This window comes from Eleutherodactylus coqui, chromosome 12 (assembly GCF_035609145.1).
Source record: "Eleutherodactylus coqui strain aEleCoq1 chromosome 12, aEleCoq1.hap1, whole genome shotgun sequence".
In the NCBI taxonomy this organism is placed as follows: Eukaryota; Metazoa; Chordata; class Amphibia; order Anura; family Eleutherodactylidae; genus Eleutherodactylus; species Eleutherodactylus coqui.
In genome coordinates this window covers 77,016,229-77,035,682 of record NC_089848.1, presented here as the reverse complement: position 1 = coordinate 77,035,682, position 19,454 = coordinate 77,016,229, and the positions used below count along the sequence as shown (strand labels likewise).

At 45.5% G+C, this 19,454-nt stretch overlaps 1 protein-coding gene across 3 annotated transcripts in view; it reads left to right on the top strand.

The window, feature by feature from the left end:
- Positions 1-368: 368 nt before the first annotated feature.
- Positions 369-19,454, top strand: part of NOS3 (nitric oxide synthase 3) — an 80,825-nt gene continuing 61,739 nt past the window's right edge. Inside the window, exons 1-2 of one of the 3 annotated variants that reach the window (XM_066585379.1) lie at positions 14,713-14,728; positions 18,694-18,765. In XM_066585379.1, coding sequence (XP_066441476.1) covers positions 18,734-18,765 — 32 coding nt within the window. In that variant the 5' untranslated portion in view covers positions 14,713-14,728; positions 18,694-18,733. Of the gene's footprint in view, positions 474-6,939; positions 7,114-14,712; positions 14,729-18,693; positions 18,766-19,454 lie in introns of those variants that run through there. The other 2 variants (XM_066585378.1, XM_066585377.1) reach the window with 2 other exon arrangements.

Below are 19,454 nucleotides of genomic sequence, written 5' to 3'. Positions count from 1 at the left end.
TCTCCCCTTGCACCTCCTTACCGCCCCACCCTGTTTGCTTCCTAATAACTGATTTCCACATGTAATTCCTGTACTGCCTGTGTTCCCCCATGCCTTATCACCCTGCTCCCTTGTACCTCCTGTATCACCCCCATCCCGTTTGTTTCAAACTGATTATATATCACATGTTCTTATTGTATGGGCTGTGTTTTTGCCATGCTTGAAAGCGCTGCGGAATAAGTTGGCGCTATACAAATAAAGATTATTATTATTATTACGATTATTCTAGTATCTCACAAGCTCTCAGCAAACAATGTGTGACTGTGTGATCCTGCCATTGGCTCTGCTGAACACCTATAAACACCTCCCCGGCTGGCTGGGAGCACCTTGGGAGCAGGCAGGCTGAGCAGCATTACACACACAGTTGTGCCCGACTGCCAGCAGACAACGATGGGTTCTACACCCCCCAAGCCTGAACCCGAACACCTAGAAGGGTATGTGCCAGAATAATTTCCTTCCTATTAGGCAAAACCCTCTGATCTGCAATCTCAAAACTTCAGTGGTCTGCAGCCTGTGTCTCTCCAGCATGCCTGTCTGCAGCCTACAAGGCATTCTGAGACTTGTAGTTCCATAACCACAGGTTGCAGAGGGAGGGCACGTTATGCCTACATAGGTCTAGAATTAGTTGCATTTTACTTTATTTTTAAATAAAATATTGCTGTGTATTTAGCCGACTCTATAAAATGGGTCCGCATGCGCTACAACCCCCACCATGGCATGAAACTGCGCGGGAACAGCGTTGCAGAATATTCCGTCCCGGAATTCCGCAGCAAAATCTGCATTGTTAACTGCATAAGGAATTGCCGGCAGGATTCTACTAGTTCCAATTCTGCATCAAAATCTGCACATTAGCAATGCAGATTCCGGTGCGGAATTTTCCGCAGGTTGGCGTATTCTGCGATGCTGATGCAGAATATTTCGTTCTGTGTAAAAGGTCCCTTAAGGTGCTTTCACTCGGGATGGAATTACGGGGCTTGAAGTCGGCGCATCTTTACCTCAAAACCGCAAGATTACATTCCGCAGCTGTAAAGTCTTCTGCTGCAGAATTAGTCGGGACTCACACGAGCGTATTTGAATTGCGTATTAGGCGTGTGTGTAATACGCAGCAATTTATGGATAAATACATTGTTCTATTTTGCCGCGTATTAAGTGTGAGGGAGACAATTGCTCTCTATGGACGCGTAATTAACGCTGTCCGTACAGAATTACCTTACATATGGGCAGCTTTGATACGCGCCGTTGCGAAGCAACAGAGTGGGAAATGTAAACCAAAAAGGAGGAAGACTGCGCATGACAGCGTGCGTGAGATATGCTGTCATACGCAGTACAAAATCCCTGCCACACGCGGCAATAGTTTGGCTCACCGCTTGCTTCACAGCGGTAAAACCCTGCGTAACTCACGCAGCGTTTTACGGATATGGTTGTGTCAGCCGGCCTTCGGGACGTCTCGCAGAATTGTTGCATATTTATAACATACAGAAGAAGTAATTCTGCAATTAATGTCTGCGGAAAAAGACAAATTTTGCAATAATTGACAAAATCCACATGTGCGCTGCTCCTATTCTGTCGCGTGTGAACCCCCCCCCCCCCCCCCCAAGTCCTTGAGTTGTCCTATTGTGTCATGTGTAGTTGCTATTACAGCTAGGACAGTGGTTGGCACTCAGTTCTCTCTAGTCCTGGATGACAGTTCTTCCCGTATGTGCAGTGATACATTTCTATTACAAGGCAAATCCGCCATCCAGGATGCCAAGAAAGCTGTGTGCCAACCGCTGTGCGAGTGCTGATGGGAGCCACATTGGTTGGCATCCAGCTTCTCCTGAAAGCGAGGATGGCCAAATTGTCACTTAACAGCTCCGACGCGATGTCATAAGCAACTCAATAATGGCTTGTGTTCTGCTGAGAGGCTGTCGTAGAGTAACAGGATGTCCCAAGCTTATAAAACAAATATTAGGCCCCATTGTTTGGGGAGCTTAAAGCCGACATTTCATCCCATTAGAGAACGGCTGCACTTTAAAAAGTTGGCAGCCCAGAAGTATAATTATGCAAATGAAGTAATAATGTTAGTCAATTTGCCCAACAAATTAAAGTGGTCTTACCTCCACTGACATAACAGGACAAACGATCATGGTGGTTCGGCCACTAGGACCGCCACAGAGTGTCAGTTTGGTGACATCATAACATTTGAATGTGAACTTCTTGCGACCGATTTAGTGGATGCATGGAATTTACTAAGAGTGTTTCATATATGCCAGTCTTAAGGGGAACCCATCACCAAATATAAGCACCATAAACTGTCCTCATGCCCGGAAATTCAAATCTATGCCTGCTATAGTTTCTGCCATAATTGATAGTAAGGCTACATTCACATAGATGTGATATTGGGTTGAGAAACTTGGCCCAATATTGCGCTTGCCAACGTGCATTTTTTATGGCGTTGTGAAGCGTTTTTGTTTAAAAACACATTATATCACTTCTGTGAAATTGCAGAAAGGATCACAAATGTTTCCCATTGACTCCAATGGAAACATCAAATGGCACGGTCTTTCAAGGTCTCATTGAAAATAATGGGCAAGGGGTTTCATGGAACTCCCAAATATGGAACATGCTGCGATTTCTTTTCTTCGATGAATTGAGGGGAAAAAGAAAAAAAAAAAAAGAGAGAATTGCTTATATGATTAACTCCATTCAAGAGAACGGAATTCATATTCACGTGAGTTTTGCGCGCATCACGCACAAAACTCGAGTGAGAATATCGCTCATGTGAATAAGCCCTAGATCGACAGATCCATGACAGGCCACGCCCTCCCTTTAAGCCCGGTCAATTTTTTTTTGTAATAAAGAGAAAAGAGTGGCAGAGAATTTAAATGAAAAGAATGGAGAATTTTAGGGCAACTATGGCATGCAACAAGATTTGCAATTTTTATTTTTTTAAAGCCATTGAAAATTCATAGTTCACTGTACTGAACCAGATAGTAAGTGTGGGGCTTGTTAAGCACCCTTCAGAGAACTGAGGTGGAGTCAAAATGTATCTGCTCTCTGGCTGTAGAATTTATCAACTTTCAGAAAAGACAAAATACGTTATTTTTTAAAATAAATCTCCCTGCTTTTCTATCTGTCAACAAGCTTTCGTATTGCCTTATTAAAACAGGTTTTAGACTGAACTGCTAGCCACGAATGCACCGCTGACTTCACTTCTGCAGCAGATATGAATCTACAGCCCCTTAGGCCTCATGTCCACGGGCAAAAGAAGAATTAAAATCTGCAGCGGATTTTAACTCTTCTCCCGCCCGCGGATCCTCACCCCATAGGGATGCATTGACCACCCGCGGGTAGATAAATACCCGCGGATGGTCAATAAAAGGGATTTAAAAAAAAAATGGAGCATGAAAAAATCTGGACCATGCTCCATTTTCGTATGGGTCTCCCGCGGGGACGGCTCCCGCAGGCTTCTATTGAAGCCTATGGAAGCCGTCCGGATCCGCGGGAGACAAAAATCGGAATTTACTCACCCGCTCCGGATCTTCCCTTCGCCGCGGCTTCATCTTCTCTCCGTCGCGGCTGGATCTTCTTATTTTTATGCCTCATGTCCGCGGGATAATTGTTATTCAAAATCCGCAGCGTTTTTCTCGCACGCAGATCCGCGTCCCATAGGGATGCATTGGACACCCGCAGGTAGTTAAATACCGGATGGTATTTAAAAGGGATTTAAAAATTTCCGGTGCATGAAAAAAACGTGCCATGCTCCATTTAAGTGCGGATCACGCTCCGGATGGCCCCCATTGATCTCTATGGGTGCGGGAGATCCGCTGCGGATATTAAATGTGAATTAAATAGGTGCGGGAGATCCGCTGCGGATTTCAAGGCTGGGAGGGGGAGAAAGTACTAGGAGGTGGGGTAAAGTGGGCAAAACAGCTCCAGCGTAAAAATTGCATCCGCGTACATACACACGTGAAAATAAAATTCATCCGCATGTCACCCACATGCAATAAAATACAATTTTAAGTTTATCCGCACTGTATCCACAGCCCAAATCCACATTACAAATCTGCAGTGGATCTGATTTTCCCTGTGGACATGAGGCCTTAGGGCTTCTTTCAGAGGACCAAACAGCTGATAGTCTGAGGGGGCAAGATCAGGACTCTGGGAAGGATGCTATAACACCTCAAAATGAAGTTTTGAAGAGTGTCGACCGTACAGGCAGGGGTGTGCGGACCTGCATTGTCATACAACAACACAACACCCTTGGATAGCAGTCCTCTGTGATTTGTTTGACTTTCAGGCTTCAGCTCTTCAGTGAGCATCTCACAGTAACGAGCACTGATGATTGTTGAACCTTTTGCCTGATAATGCTCCAACTCCTTTTTCATGGCTGATGCTTGTGTCACCTTCCTCCAGTCTCCCTGCAGTGTTTTACACATTTTCTAGTCATTTGCGCTGCCGGCAGAGACAGTCTATGTCATTGGACATGCCCGCGAATCACACGCTCATGGACATGCGCAGTGCGATTATTTTTTTAATTTGCTGCCCTGTTCAGAGTGGGGGTGCATATGGAGACACTGCCCTTATGCAATGCATTGTGTATGGACCGCATATCATACACAGCCCATACAAGGGTACAGGGCTGACACGGTGTATGTATGCAGAGAAATAAAAGCATGCTTCGACTTATTTCTCTTGTGTATCGATACACAGTGCTCACATGCTGCTGTGCATGGAAGAATGAAAGTCCATTGACTCCATTCACCATGTATCATGCGGCCGTGCAACACACGCATAATACGCGGTGAAAACACGGTTGTGGACATGAGCGCTTAGTGAAATATTAAGTGTGAAATTTGGGTTGTCTTTTTGCAAAAACTATGTTGTAAGCCAAGTTTGATTCGAGCACTGTATATTCTGGGTGTGGCAACCCGGTTTGGTGTCATGTGCCAGAAGTCACCATTTTCCTGAAAACCAGGGAATAGTATATAAAGTGGGCGGTATATTCCCCCCGGCAGAGTAAAAGCATGCCAGTCCGTATTAGTATGCAGTGTACTGAAAGAGAAAGCCTACGCCCTAGCAGGACACTAGATCCTGACTCCATGGAGTGTGCCACTACAGCACCCAGAGACATGAGCCACACATCGTTAGTTACATATCGTTGAAGAGTTAATAATGGACTCAATTTACTACTGGCGGCAATGAGGGCCAGAAGGGAAACAGGTTACCGAGAGCAGAACGGTTGCTGAAAAAAACATTAGTGAGCTGGGCGGATGAAGTGGACGCCAGGTACATTGAGGAGGACGTCAGAGATAACCCATTTCAGTGTAGACGGCACAGAGCCGATTGCCCCAGGAGATTTTCATGGTGTCCCTGGCAAATAGATGATTTTACTACAAGAAGCAGTGCTCAGCTAGACTTTTGCCCTGCAGTGGTCACAAGTATACGATGGCCATTCACGAAATTGACGTCATTTAATATAAGGTCCATCTAACCAGGAGCCGCTCTTACAGAGCCACTCTTCATTCTGGCTCTTAGAGGGGGTTCAATCTGGGGCCCTGCTCTAGGATACCGTAGTGCCATAATAGGACATATGAAACAGGTTGTATTCTTGGGAAACCACCTTTACATCCTGTATGTTGTGAGGGGTGGCCTCCATGGATCAGACTTGTTTTTCCAGCACATTCCACAGAAGCTCGAATAGATTAAGATATGGGAGGAAAAGTCATCACCTTTATCTCTGTCATGTTCCTGATCCAGGGGAATTATCCTGCTGGAAGAGGGTGCTGCCGTTAGGGAATCCCGCTACTACTATATGAAATGGGTACTGGTCTGTACAATGTTTTGGTAGGAGGTACATGTCACATCCACATGAATGTCGGGACCCAAATACACAGTTGAACATTGCCCATCACACTGCCTTCGCCAGCTTGTCCTCTTCCCATAGTGCCATCTCTCCCCCCTGGTAACTGCACACTCAGCCGTCCACATGATGATGTGATTCACCAGACCAGGCTGTCTTCTTCCATCGCACAACACTCATGTGCTCGCTGTAGGCACATCTGGCTCTGCACAGGGGTCATCGAGTGCTTTCTGACTGGTCCACGGCTACATGGAGAGCTGCGATGTCCTGTGTGATCCGACACCTTTCCATCACAGCCAGCAGGAACTTTTTAAGCAATTTAAGGAAACTGCAACAGAGAGACCATACAAACTGCATGCAGATGTTGCCCTTGGTCAGATTCAAACCCTGAATGCAAGTGTTGCAAGGCAAGACTGTTACCAGTCACGCGTGATCCGGTCTGCTGAGCCTCTTTATCTAAGGGTGCTTTCAAAACGGACATAGCGCAACTTGCTGTTGCGAAAATCCGCACCAAAACCAGAATATCTCAGTGAGGATTTTGATGCACAATTGCTGACAGAATTCTGCAATTTTCATTTCCGCATCAAAATCTGCGCACTAGCCTTGCCGATTTTTGGTGCCAAACTTTCCGTAGGACAGCAAATTCCGCTGCATCCTGCAGAAATATTCCACCCGTGTGGAAGCACCCCAATTCTGTCATATGTGATACGGTTTATGAGAAACCCACGGCTCCGCATTCACCGGCTTCCTAAATAACATTGTTCACTACTGTTAAATGAAGCTCTGGGCTCGTGGTCGCTCTGGCATGAGACGGGTTAAGCGTTAGAAGAAGCCGTTTAATTTTGTAATCGGGTGAGGAAGTCACATAGGACACAGCATAAGTCTAATATTACAGCAGGTGCCCTCCCCACCCCCTAGAAATCGCTGATGGCATAACACCATTTCTAAGGGAGGTCTACGGAGCAGAGGGCAGTGACGCGGTGACAGGGGTCTACCTCGTTTGGGAAGGGCTGCTTCTAAGCATTGTTATTTGGGGGGGAAAAGGAAAAGACACTTCCTGTCTGAGAGTCTTGCTCTGCAGAGTCCTAAGGAGTGAGATTTACCCATTTATAAATGGGTAACTCCGCCAGTCGCCTCAAGGACTTGCCATCTCCTTTCTCCTTAAACTTCTGCCGCAAGGAGGGAGAATTGGCCGAAGAAGAGGTAGCACTGACCGAGAAGGTGACCCCCAGGTGAGTCCACCTGCCCCACTTGTGGTAAACCCTGTGTAGTCACAGAACTCTTCATAGTTTTGTAGTTAGAGGATGGGGGTGGCTACAATCTGATAATCGGAATAGCGATCAAATGCAAACCGACCCCGGGGCATTTTTATAATCGATTTGAGCGATATGAGATCATGTTATAAAAAAAGTGTTCAGATTTTATATAAATACATTTTAATTAGTGTGTAATGAAAACTTCTACAACTTTCTAATATACTTTGTGTTTTAATGCCTCACCATTTTCAGGGTCTTTGCTTGCTGTCAGTGAATGAGAACAGTTCTGTACATAGCTAGCCCTGTTCTCTGCTGAGAAGTAGATACAATTGTGTCCAGTGTAGCCAATACTCTGTGAGATATGTAGCAGCTGCTACATAAGTATCTGCTAGTTTGCTACAATGTATCAACAGGCTAGTTAGTTTATAGACCATTGTAACAAACCCTCAGCTCAGAGCAGAACCTGTCATGTACAAGTTTATTCTTTGTGGATGTAACCAAGAGTAAATGAACTTCAAAGATCTTGAAAACGGTGATACATTGACACAAAGTCTATTATAAAGTTGTACAATGTCTCATTTGTGAGGGGATTAAGCTTCCTTATCCTAAAATCAGAATATCCCTTTAGGGTGCTATTATGCGAGCGCCCTTGACACTCAGGTAATAGCGTTAATTAATGGGCTGCACGTACCTTTGCAAGTACAGACCGGCAGCTGTTGGGAAGACACGAGTGCTAGCAGCAGACGCTGGGGCGCAACGGAACTCATGCGATTCATACATCATCATAATTGCTAGCTCTGCAACCCAGAGCAATCCAATCCCCCGACAGTAGAGTGCATGGGATAAGGTGATGGCCTCAGCTGTGATCCTATCTGAACACCTTACCCCATTGGCGGTAGCCCTGAAGGATCAGTCTGACAACCTGGCCCCGCACACCTGTAACCATGTAACATTGTGTTCTCTCATTGTATCCTACTAGTTAATGGAACAATGATTATAGCCGGTCCCTGCCAAAAACGGGATCATTTCTCACAAATGAATGGGCTTCAGCTGGTCGGTCAGCACTGGGTTAACTCTTTAATGAACATTTCAAGTTGCTCATAAATGCTATTTTCATGGGCCTGGACTCAGCCTCTAGCATGGGGCATCCAGCCAGCTAGAGCACTCATCCCCACTGATACTATTAGTAGATTACCAGATGTACAGACATGCTGCAGCTATGGGTACAGGGAGGCACCTTGTTTGTCCATCCCAAGGTCTGCAGTGCTGCTATGCCAGTCCAGGATGGTAGGGGTGGCATACAGCATCTCTGCTTCATTATTACTGTTTTTGAAATGGGTATGTATGAGAGGAGGATAATCTACTGACACAAGAAGCAATGGCGCAGCAGGATGGGCAGAACCCCAGATTCAGGCTTGGGCTATATGGTGACGTTAGTAACCTACTGGGGTGACTACAGTATTTTGATGTGTGCTTTGTTCATGACTTGTTAGTAAGGCTGGGCTCACATGAGCGTATCTGCGAAAATCGCATGGACGAGAGGCAGCCGCGGCCAAGTCACAGCTGAATCTCCCATTTTAACACCCATTCAGACCCCATATACGCTACAGCCCGGAGTACCATACGGTGGGGCGAGAGAGTTTAGCTCTGCTCTCCGCCCCCTGCCGGCAAAGGGAGGGGGCGACAGCTAGTGTGTTAAAACCCCGCCCCTTGCTGGCTGTTTAAAAACGCCTCGTTCAAGTCACTGTGTTCTATTTCCATGTGATATCGGACTGGTTTGTTGATCCAAAAATCGCAAGGGAATGTAATCCGTGTGAATTTAGCCTAAGGGCTTATTCTCATGGGCGGGAGCGCATTTCTGCCATCCTTACACCCGCGTACTTTGCCAACTCAGGAGTTAATTTGTATTTGCAAACACACAGCACGTACATTGATTTTATGCATATACACGCCGTGAATATGCAGGTTTCCTACGTATGTCGGGGACATTTGCGCAAGCCCATTGAGGTCAATGGGCTCTTGTGCTGTGCAGAAAATGGAGCATGTTTATTTATTTTTTTTGTGCAACCAAAATGCACGCGTGAAATCGAGACATGTGAACGAACCCACTGTGTACTCTATTCACAGCGTATTGTGCATGTAATACACAGTGCAAATATAGCTGTGTGATTCCGGACTATTCAGTTTCAGATGACCGTATTTTAGCTCTGTGTTTTGTGGTCTGCAGTAAAGAACAAATGTAAATCTATGTATCTATTCACGTGGCGGTATATTTCGCAGCCGTTTTCTTAAAAAAAAAAAGAAGCATGACTGATTGTTTTTGTGTTTTTTGCCTTCATATTGCTATTCTTTTTCTATTGGGTAAATGCTGGTGTAAAAGGCTAAGTAGCCTTACGAGGTGCTGTTTTGCATATACCCGGGGGACCTTTTTGGTGCGCAAATGCACACAAAAATAGAGCATGTCACTTTTTTTCACGTACGCAAAAAAGAACTGTGAGAATGAACCCATTGAAATCAATTGAAGTCTACATGGGTGATGATTTGCTCATTGTGGCCCGTCCTATCTCTTTACATCCCTCGGAACACATCGCCCATTATTTTCATATTTCTATTATTTAATGTCGCATTTCAAACGCCGCGTTAAACGTTGTAAAAGGCTTCCATTGATTTCAATGGAGTTTTTCAGACGTTTCTAGCACTGCGATTTTTGAACGCTGTCTGATCTATTTTAGTGCGTTTCACTATATATATATATATATATATATATATATATATATATATTTTATTATTTTTTTTTTAATGCACCTCATCACCCATTGTACTAAAATCTTCTGTAGAACGCATTTGAAAACGCTAAGTTCCACCCTGTCCCGCCCCCTCCCTTAGCAAACAGTGGCGAGGGGCGGAGAGGGGGCAGGAGCTCAGTGCACTAGCTCTCTGCCCATCCCGCATCCTCCCCTTGCAGAAAAGGGCAGCGTATATTGGCCGGACGTGCAAACCCGAAAGATATATGCCCCTCTGAATAAGCCCTTATACTGTTGATTTTCAAATATGCACCATGAGCGAACAGCGACTGCGATTCCCACTTGCGGAAATTAAATCACAGCATCTTCTGTTTTAGTGCGGCTTCCACACAGAGAGAGAGAGAGAGAGAAAAAAAAAAACACGTAGAGCCTCAGGCCTTGATGGTAGGCCTGATGGTAGAGCCTCAGGCCTTGATGGTAGGCCTGATGGTAGAGCCTCAGGCCTTGATGGTAGGCCTGATGGTAGAGCCTCAGGCCTTGATGGTAGGCCTCATGGTAGAGCCTCAGGCCTTGATGGTAGGCCTCATGGTAGAGCCTCAGGCCTTGATGGTAGGCCTCATGGTAGAGCCTCAGGCCTTGATGGTAGGCCTCATGGTAGAGCCTCAGGCCTTGATGGTAGGCCTCATGGTAGAGCCTCAGGCCTTGATGGTAGGCCTCATGGTAGAGCCTCAGGCCTTGATGGTAGGCCTCATGGTAGAGCCTCAGGCCTTGATGGTAGGCCTCATGGTAGAGCCTCAGGCCTTGATGGTAGGCCTGAGGCTCTATGTGATTTTTGTTTTCTCGCTCTCTGAAACTGGGCAAACAGCTGGGGGCCGTGTTCAGGGCTACTATCTAGCAGACCTTGCCTGTTAACCCCTTGCTCTCATGCGAGCTGTGAGGCACCACTCTTTTATATCTTGCAGCGTGGGATACTTATAAAAGTACCTGTGGGGTTGTACACCCTCAACTATGCAATATATCGAACTGCTGAGATAGTGGTGTACTAAAAGTAGGTTCCTGCTACCTAGACATGTGGGAACACCAGGAAACCACATTGATTGTGCTCCTAACTGGTGTTTAGCCTGTAGCTCAGCATGTTCATCTGAGCCTAGGGAGATTGTATACCCGGCAACTATTATGTTGAAGATGTATGTATGTATATATTGGATGATGAGCAGTCCGCCTATACTCCACTTGTGCAGAATGCGGCTAAATAGTGCCCACACCCGAACAGCTCAAAGATATGGTAACAGAACCAAGCTCATAACATAAATACAGCACCAAAAACAAAGTCATAACATCTGCTTCCACTAATTGTGCTGCAGAGGTCCCTCCTCAATGCGAAGGATAGGCTTATTTGTTTAATACACTCCCTTCCTCTGTACTGCATTGTCTTGTGGAGCTTTACGGATCATCCTCTTACTGGCTCTGTCTTCTCTCTGATGTTTTGAGCCACCGGAGGGGAAAAGATGGAGCTGGGAGAAGGATGATTCATGTACCTCCTAAAGATGTTGCTGCGCACGGCATAGAAGAAAATCATATGCCTGGTTGGAACTAAAGGGAAGGCGATCATCCCCACCCTACAAGCTGGTGGCTGGCATCCTTGCATGAGTTGCACACAGTTAAGGGGCCGGCCATAAATGGGATTATATACAAGTACAGAGGAATTTCTGGAAAACAGCCCTTTTTTCAAATTCTGAACAGCACCATGCTCTGTACTCTGTATAGAGACTACATAGGTGTATGTATTCCGTGTGTTACATGCATATTTTTCACGTGAGTAAAATACACAGTACACAGCAAATATGCATGTGCATTTGTTGCACATGTTAACCCCCATTGCCAATATTAGTGCATTATATACAGCAAAATAGGGCATGCTATGTTTTTTTTCTCAAGCGTGTAATATGCGCATGAACCCTCCCCCCCCCCCCCTCTAACTGGAGATCTCTGCTGTGAAGCAGGTGCGGTGACCTGTATTTAAAGGTGCATCCACACATAGCTGATTTGGTGTGGATCTGTGGCAGATTTCACTCTTTCAATTGAGTTCAAATTGAACCCTAATGCTCTGCATACTAACTGGGGATCTCTGTGTAATGCTCTGCAGCATGTCTGGGAATCACTATATAATGCTGTCCAGTAAAGCTGTGGATCTGTAAGAGGGTCAAACCTAATCACATCTTCACAATGTGGCCTTGTATCATTGTGTTCACTGTTTTTTGTATTTCTTTTTTATGCACTGTATGTAATCCAATTGATTGAATTTATGTGTGCAATATTATCTGTTGCCACTAGATGGCTCTATAGTACCTCAGTCCAGGGGAACATTATAGAGCTGCTTTTGAGCAAGTGAGTTAATGTGTGGCGAAGTCCACATTGCATACAGAGGTCCCCTGTGCTTGACGGAATGGAAGCAAACGGATCAGCTTCTATTCCGTCATGTTTCCAGGGTTTTTTTGCGTAAAAATAGAGCAGTCTGCTGCAGGATTTTTCCTTAAAAAAAACTGAAGCCTGATGGAATGGAAGGCTTTCTGTTTTTTTGAAATCCCATTGAAATTAAAAAAACCATCAGTTTTATTCCAGTTTTTGTCCTCTACAAACGGAGCAGAGAGATGGAAACCCTGAACTGAGCCCTAACGCAGGTGTAAAAGCAACCTGACTTCTCCCCTGTCTCTGGCTGATACTGTAAGGAGTCAGTTGCTCTGCATAGACCGCGATACGCCCATGGGTGACTGGGTGACTATCACTATCCTCATTGTAGTAGGTTTCACTTACTATGTCGGCCGCCTCGCTGTTCTTCCTAATCTCCTCTCTCTAGCAGCCGTCTCGCAGTAATACTGCTACAGCTTCCATCCTTGTACCCAATCACTGAAGTATTGTTGTAGAACACCTCCCTGTAGTACCAGTTAGAAAACTTTAACAGTAATGAATATAATGTCATTTTTACCTAGAAAGGGTCACATGGAGGGCTCACTATTACCTAGGGGGGGCACTGTTACAAAGTGGGGAAACAGAGGTGATACTGAGGACACTGGTGCCAAGTGGGAACATCAAGAGGTCAGTATAACTAAATGGGACCACAGACGGGTCGCTATTATTAAAGAGGGTACTGAGAGGAGCATTGGAGCTAGAAGCAGGAAGGTGAGAGCATGCTGAGATAAGTCATGGCTGAAGAAGTCCTCATGGTGGTCTGGGACCAGATAGAGAAAAAAACCAAAAGCAGGTGACTCTAACCTGACAAGATATCAACTCTGATCATTGGAGGGATGTGCAGTGTAATTACCTCCAGGACAGTTTCAGACTAGCTTAACTGTGCCTGTAGTATGGACCAGTGTACTGTCCTAACTGTGGGTCTACTGGCCCACGCTCACAACCTCATAGATCCAAAAATGCACCCACTATACACTTATTAGAAACTGGCCATATCGAAGTTCTTGGTTATGGTACTGTATATATGTTAAGAGCCTAGTTCTGGGGCTGTATTCATGCACTGAGATGAGTGAATGGAGTCAATGAATCCATGCACATGTGCGTGTAGACGCTGCGTATCCATACGTACGAGAAATAGATTGCGCCATGCTTTTTTCTGATTGTGAGCCCTAAACACTGATATAGGCAGCGTATGAAAGACTGTCCATACACAATACCATATAATGATCGGCAGCCTCACTGGGGATCTCCATAGTGCATGATGCTCTGAGGCCCGGATCATGGGGTCTGTAAAGTTATGCTTCTTGGTGGTGGAGGGGGGTTACCATAATACTATGTGACCTAGTTTGAAGGGGTCCTTCATGTAATTCTTTACAACTTAATTTTGGATCACTATAAGGGCGCCCACCCACTGGCGTTTGCGTTTTCCGCGGGTAAAAAATGCAGCGTTTTCGCCGCGTTTCCCGCGATTTTTCCGCGCATTTTTCCGCGCGTTTTCGCGGCGTTTTCGCGGCTTTTCCATTAATTTACATTGACTTTCATGGGTGCATTAGGAGAAAAATAAGGACACATATGCAACTGACAGTTCCTATGTTAAAAACGCAAACGCAACGCAAAAAAAACGCCAGTGGACAGGAACACGTTATCTCTATGCCTGTGCAGGAAAAACGCAAAACGCAGGTAAAAAAACGCCAGTGGGTGCTCGCCCTAAGGCTGGGTTCCCATGGGACGGAAATCCCGCAGAAATCTCGAGGCTTGGTCACACCGAAAAGCGGCAAGATTTCCATGGGAGAGCCGCAGCTTCAAAACCTGTGGCATTTCGCCGCGTGTTTTGAAGCGGTTCGTCCGCCGGCATTCTGTTGCGTCTTTCTCTCCCCATAGAGAGGAGTGAGGCCGCAAGGTAAAAAAAAAAAGAATTAGCATGCTGCGGCTGTCAATTCCACGCCGCATCGCCGGTTCTGCCCGGATTGGCGACCCCCGGGTGGACGAGATTTTTGCTAAATCTCGTCCACATGGCTGGCTAATCCCGGGATTAGGAGCCGCGGGCGGGTTTGCAACACAGAAATTCTCCATGGAATTCACCTGGAAAATCCGTCCTGTGTGAACGCAACCTTAGAATAATGCTAATACTCTGCAGTCTGGCTGAGGTGGGTGGTCTGAGTGTAACGCTCTGCATCCGGACTACAATGTATATTTCGGTGCTGATCACACAAGGACTGGATATAGCTCAGTACAGCGCCTGCTAATGTGCCCAGATCAGGTGTCCATGCTCGGCTTTACATAGCTCACTAATAAGAAAGGTCAGTGGAAGTGACGGAGCAAGATGTGGGGACTGTAGGACGAGTAGAGCTGGAGAAGTCAGAGCCCAGGGATGGATAGTGAGTATGCTGCATGATAGTGAGCAGTGAGTAAGTGCACCGTTGTGTGGTAGATGATGCAACCTCTGATTGTGGATGTGGAGATGTGTGAATTGTGTACTAGAGGTCAGCTGAAGAGTACGCAGTATAATTGTAATAAGCATCAATAGCATGGCCTAGTTAATGAGCTACCGAGCCAAGAGCACTGGGGATCAGTGAGTAAGTGGTCTGGGGATTAGTCAGCACTTTCATGTCAATTAGTATGTGCTCTGGGGATGAGTAAGTGGATCAGTAGGCTAGGAATATGTATCAGTGGGAATGTTCTCTGAGAAGTGGTAACGGCATACTCTATATTAGGCCATGGATGTATGTATGACTTATATTGCAAACCTATAAATTACATTTATCGACACAAGATGGGGGACTGAAATGTACATGTAGGATGACGTGTGTCCCATGTGTTAACATTGCTGTCCATCGTAATAATCGTGGGGCTGTAGCCATAGTAATAGGCTGAATCAAAGAGCGAGTTCTCGGAGCATAGCAAGTAGGCTGGAAACACGGGATCAGTGAGCATGTGCTCTGAGTGTGTAAGTAATCTAGGAATGCCAAATCAGTGAGTATGTGCCCTGAATAGCAGTAAGTGTCTTAGCAGACTGTATCAGTGATTATAAAGTAGGTTAGAAACATGGGATCAGTGAGTAAGTAGGTTAGAGACCCCAGATCAGATAGTGTTTGGGGAAGAAACACTGTATATTAGTATGCAAGTGTCCTTAATATTAGTGTGCATTCACACGGGCAAGGTTTCTGTCTGAGATGCACAGGAATAGAACCCCTTCATATCCGCTGATAGTCCAAGTTTGAAAAATCGCTGCTTGCTCTATTCTTGTCTGATTCTTGGATGAGACCAGGTCATGTAATGTGCGGTATCCCACACATTGACCAGCTCTCCATGTGGTGTCTGATGTGAGTTGGACCCAAGAGACTCGGGCGCAATTCGCTCTCGACTGTGTGAATATGGCCTTACTGAGAAAGTATTTCAGAAATGCTGCGTATCGGTGAGTAAATGCTGTAAATAGAGGTAACAAAGTGTTCCGGAAGAGCTATGTATCAGTGAGTAAATGCCCTGAGTACTAGTGTTAAAGTGCGCCAGAAGAGTTATGCATTAGTGAGTACATGTTGAGTAGTAGTGACAGTGTATGCAATAAGAGCTGTGTATCAGTGAGTAAGTGCCCTGAGTAGTATGGATTTACCCCATTGCGTCCATTTATAAAATGTGTCATTTAATCTCCAGTTTTCTGGAGTAAAATGTACCTGTCCAATACAGATGTGTGAGATTTGATGCCAGTCTTGTATGTTGGAGCGTGCTGACCAAAACCCAAAATGACAAAAAAAACGTATATAAGGGACAGCGCTTCAACACTCTCAACACAGATGTATAGATATGGGAAAAACAGGACTTACCTGATGTCAGTGGGATGACCGTGGTATAGGCCCCCCACTGACCCCTCCACGTCCTGGATAATGGGTAACAAATCCACAAAGAAGAAAATCCATGGGTCCTTTCCTTATATCCTGAGGAACAGGAGAGCTGCATGGCCAGTCGTACCTCCTCAACAGGGAGGTCCACAGCGGGATAATGTAAAGACAAATAACCAAGAAAAAAGGGGCTCGGCGCTCCAACAGGAAAAGACCCAGTGTGATCCTATAGATCAGTAATAATGGTCTTTATTCTGTATAACAGTACAATGCGTTTCATCGCAACAACCGCGACTTTGTCAATTGTACTTGTCGTTGTACTGTTATACGGAATAAAGACCATTATTACTGATCTATAGGATCACACCGGGTCTTTTCCTGTTGGAGCGACGAGACCCTTTTTTCTTGGTTATTTGTCTTTACGTTAAAACCTAAAATGATGCGCACATTTTGCAAATAAAAAAGCAGCAAACTGTCGAACATTCTAAATTTACTCCGTAAACTCCGAGCAGACCTACTGCTCACTGCAGCAAAGTGCTGACTAAAAAGTTGCAGCTCTGGGGTAAAACTCCAAAATCCGCACCCCCAGACAAAAAAGTGTCAGATCATATGAGATAAATATCCCCTCAGGCTGAGTAACCTATCATATTAAGGCATTAGATAAAAAGGACAGTTTTATAAACGCCACACACTGTGTCAGCGAGTAAGTGCTCTGAATATCGATAGGTAAGGGCTCTTTCATATCACTGTTTTTGCTCTCCGTTTTGCATTACCAGCAGAGGAGCAGCAAAATGCAAAAAGAAGGGGCTTTGATTTAATGGGATTTTCTAAGCTTCCGTTATGCTCACCGCAATTCCAGTCTGTTTCATTTCCATTTTTATTGACGGAAACAATAGCGCAGCATGTGTGCTACTATTTTAGTTTTACAAAAAGCGAAAATCAAAAAGGAACCTTTTTTTTTACCATTCTAGTCAATAGGTGGCGGAACTGGAAGGAAAGGTTGCGGCTTTGTTCTGTTTTTGATGTCTAACGGGTACATTTTTACATGAGTATGCATAGAAAGTTAGGCAAAAAAAACTAAAAACCTGCATTAAAAATGGATGTAAATAGAAACTGCATTTTTTTAAAACAGATCCATCTACTGGGTCATTTTAAAGAAAGGAAACTATGATTTCCATTCAAATTCAATTTGGCTATCCGACGATTTAAAAGAAAACGGATCCATTCAAAACTGGAATCAAAATGCTGATGTGAACGAACCTAAGGGTGCATTGAGACGAGCGTGTTTATGTGCGTTCATACGTGCGCACAAAACCACATGTCTACTAGAACCATTGGTTCTCTATGGTGTGTTCAGATGTCCATGTTTTACAGGTGTGCAAACATGCGTACCTGCAAAACATAGGACATGCGTGCATCCATAGGTCCGTGCTGCATGTCAATATTCCCCGCGGGCAGTCCCCTCCTCACTAAACACTGTCACAGTGTTCAGTGATGATCGCATTCCCTGTGGGGAGGAAAGAATCCTCTACCACAGCTGTGACAGCTGTGGCAGAGGATCGCGATGTTCTCCCACTGTATTCAATGGGGTCGCCGCTGCTACCGGCAGCCCTATTGAAAACAATGGACTGCCGGCACCCCTGCAGTGACTTTCAGGGAAAGGCTTTAAATATAAGCCCTTCCCTAAAAATCATCACTGGTTTATGTAAAAAATTTTAAAAGAACATCTACTCACCCCTCCGGAACTGTTAGGGCTCAGGCGTATCTAGCCGCTTGGGTCCCGCCACTATAATGAAGTTCTTTCAGCAGGTGGAGATTTAAAATCCCCGTCTGCTGAAAGGGCTGTGCCTGATTGGCTGAGCGCTCAGCCAATCGCAGGCAGCACTCAGCCATTCCTTGAATGACAACTGAGCGCTGCCTCTGATTAGTCACAGCACTCAGCAAATCACAGGCAGCACTCGGCCATTCAATGAATGAGTATTGGTAGGGACTGGGGAGAGTTAGGAGGTGCTCTGAGTATTAGCAAGTGTGGAGATTACTCTTTGCACTCACATTGGGCTATTTTTGGGTTATGTATTCCACGGACAGTACAAAGGCCCCATAATCAACGAGGCTATACATATATGAATGATTTTTCACATGGACTGAATGTGCCTGTAATGCGCTTGTGTGAAACCCGCCTTAAGCCATTTACGCACGGACAATATTTCTGTCCTATTTTTTTTGAACATCAGACAGAAATCACAATGCATCCTATTCTGGTCCAATTCTCAGTCGAAAATAGCATGTGCGGTGTCTGATGTAAGTTGCGCCCAAGAATATGGGATGTCCGTGTGCAAGAAGCCTTAGTGAGTAAGTGCTCTGTATATTACTGTGGCGATTGTGCTCTGTAATAGTGAGGGTCTGAGTATTAGTAAGTGCTCTTATTGACCTATTTTGAGGCATTAGTTTCCTAGAAAGGGCAAATGATGGATTGGGGAGGTCCCTGCAATATCTCTTCCCTGCAGCCAGGTGACCCCCAGGTGAATTGTGTGATTCCAGATCAAGATGTCAAGGAGCCAAGTGCTGCAAACAGAGAGGTAAATATGAGACCTGCACACACTGGTGATTATATAAGACTGATCGCACTGGATCCATTATGGCTATGACTGATACATGACGTGATGGACCATTGTTTTACATCAGGGGTGTCTAACCTGCGGCCCACGGGACCAGCATAGCTACGAACATGAATCAACGCAAAATCGTAAACTTACTTAAAACACTATGATATTGTTGTACACCATCAGACATTACATGCGCTCGTGGTGACGTGGCAAGGCAGGTGAGCATTTGATTAAGGGCAGGGGTGTAACGATTGTGGTCTAGGCTTGTGTGTCCACACCCGAGCCTGGAGGGGGCCTACTCAGGCCTAATCTGGCGGAGCCAAGGCCGCGGGTGGCACCTGGTGGCGGTAGGCTGTAGCTTCCACTCACAGATAGGCTCATACAGATGACGAGGCAGTGGCCGGCACTTGCTACTCTGTGACTGTCACTCCGGGCCTAGCCATTGATTCTCCTTCCTGTCCTGCCGAGTCCTGACTGCTTCTATCCAGTATCGAGGTGAGGATGAGATATGGTGGTCTCATTGTGGCCAGGCGAAACTGTGGCTCCGATACAGCCCATGGCCACCAAATGTATGTGAGCCTGCACAGGTTTCTGTGTCCAGGCTTGCAGACAGAAGCAGGCAGTGACTCCAGTCTAAGGTCAAATATTCTGGCAGGGGTTGT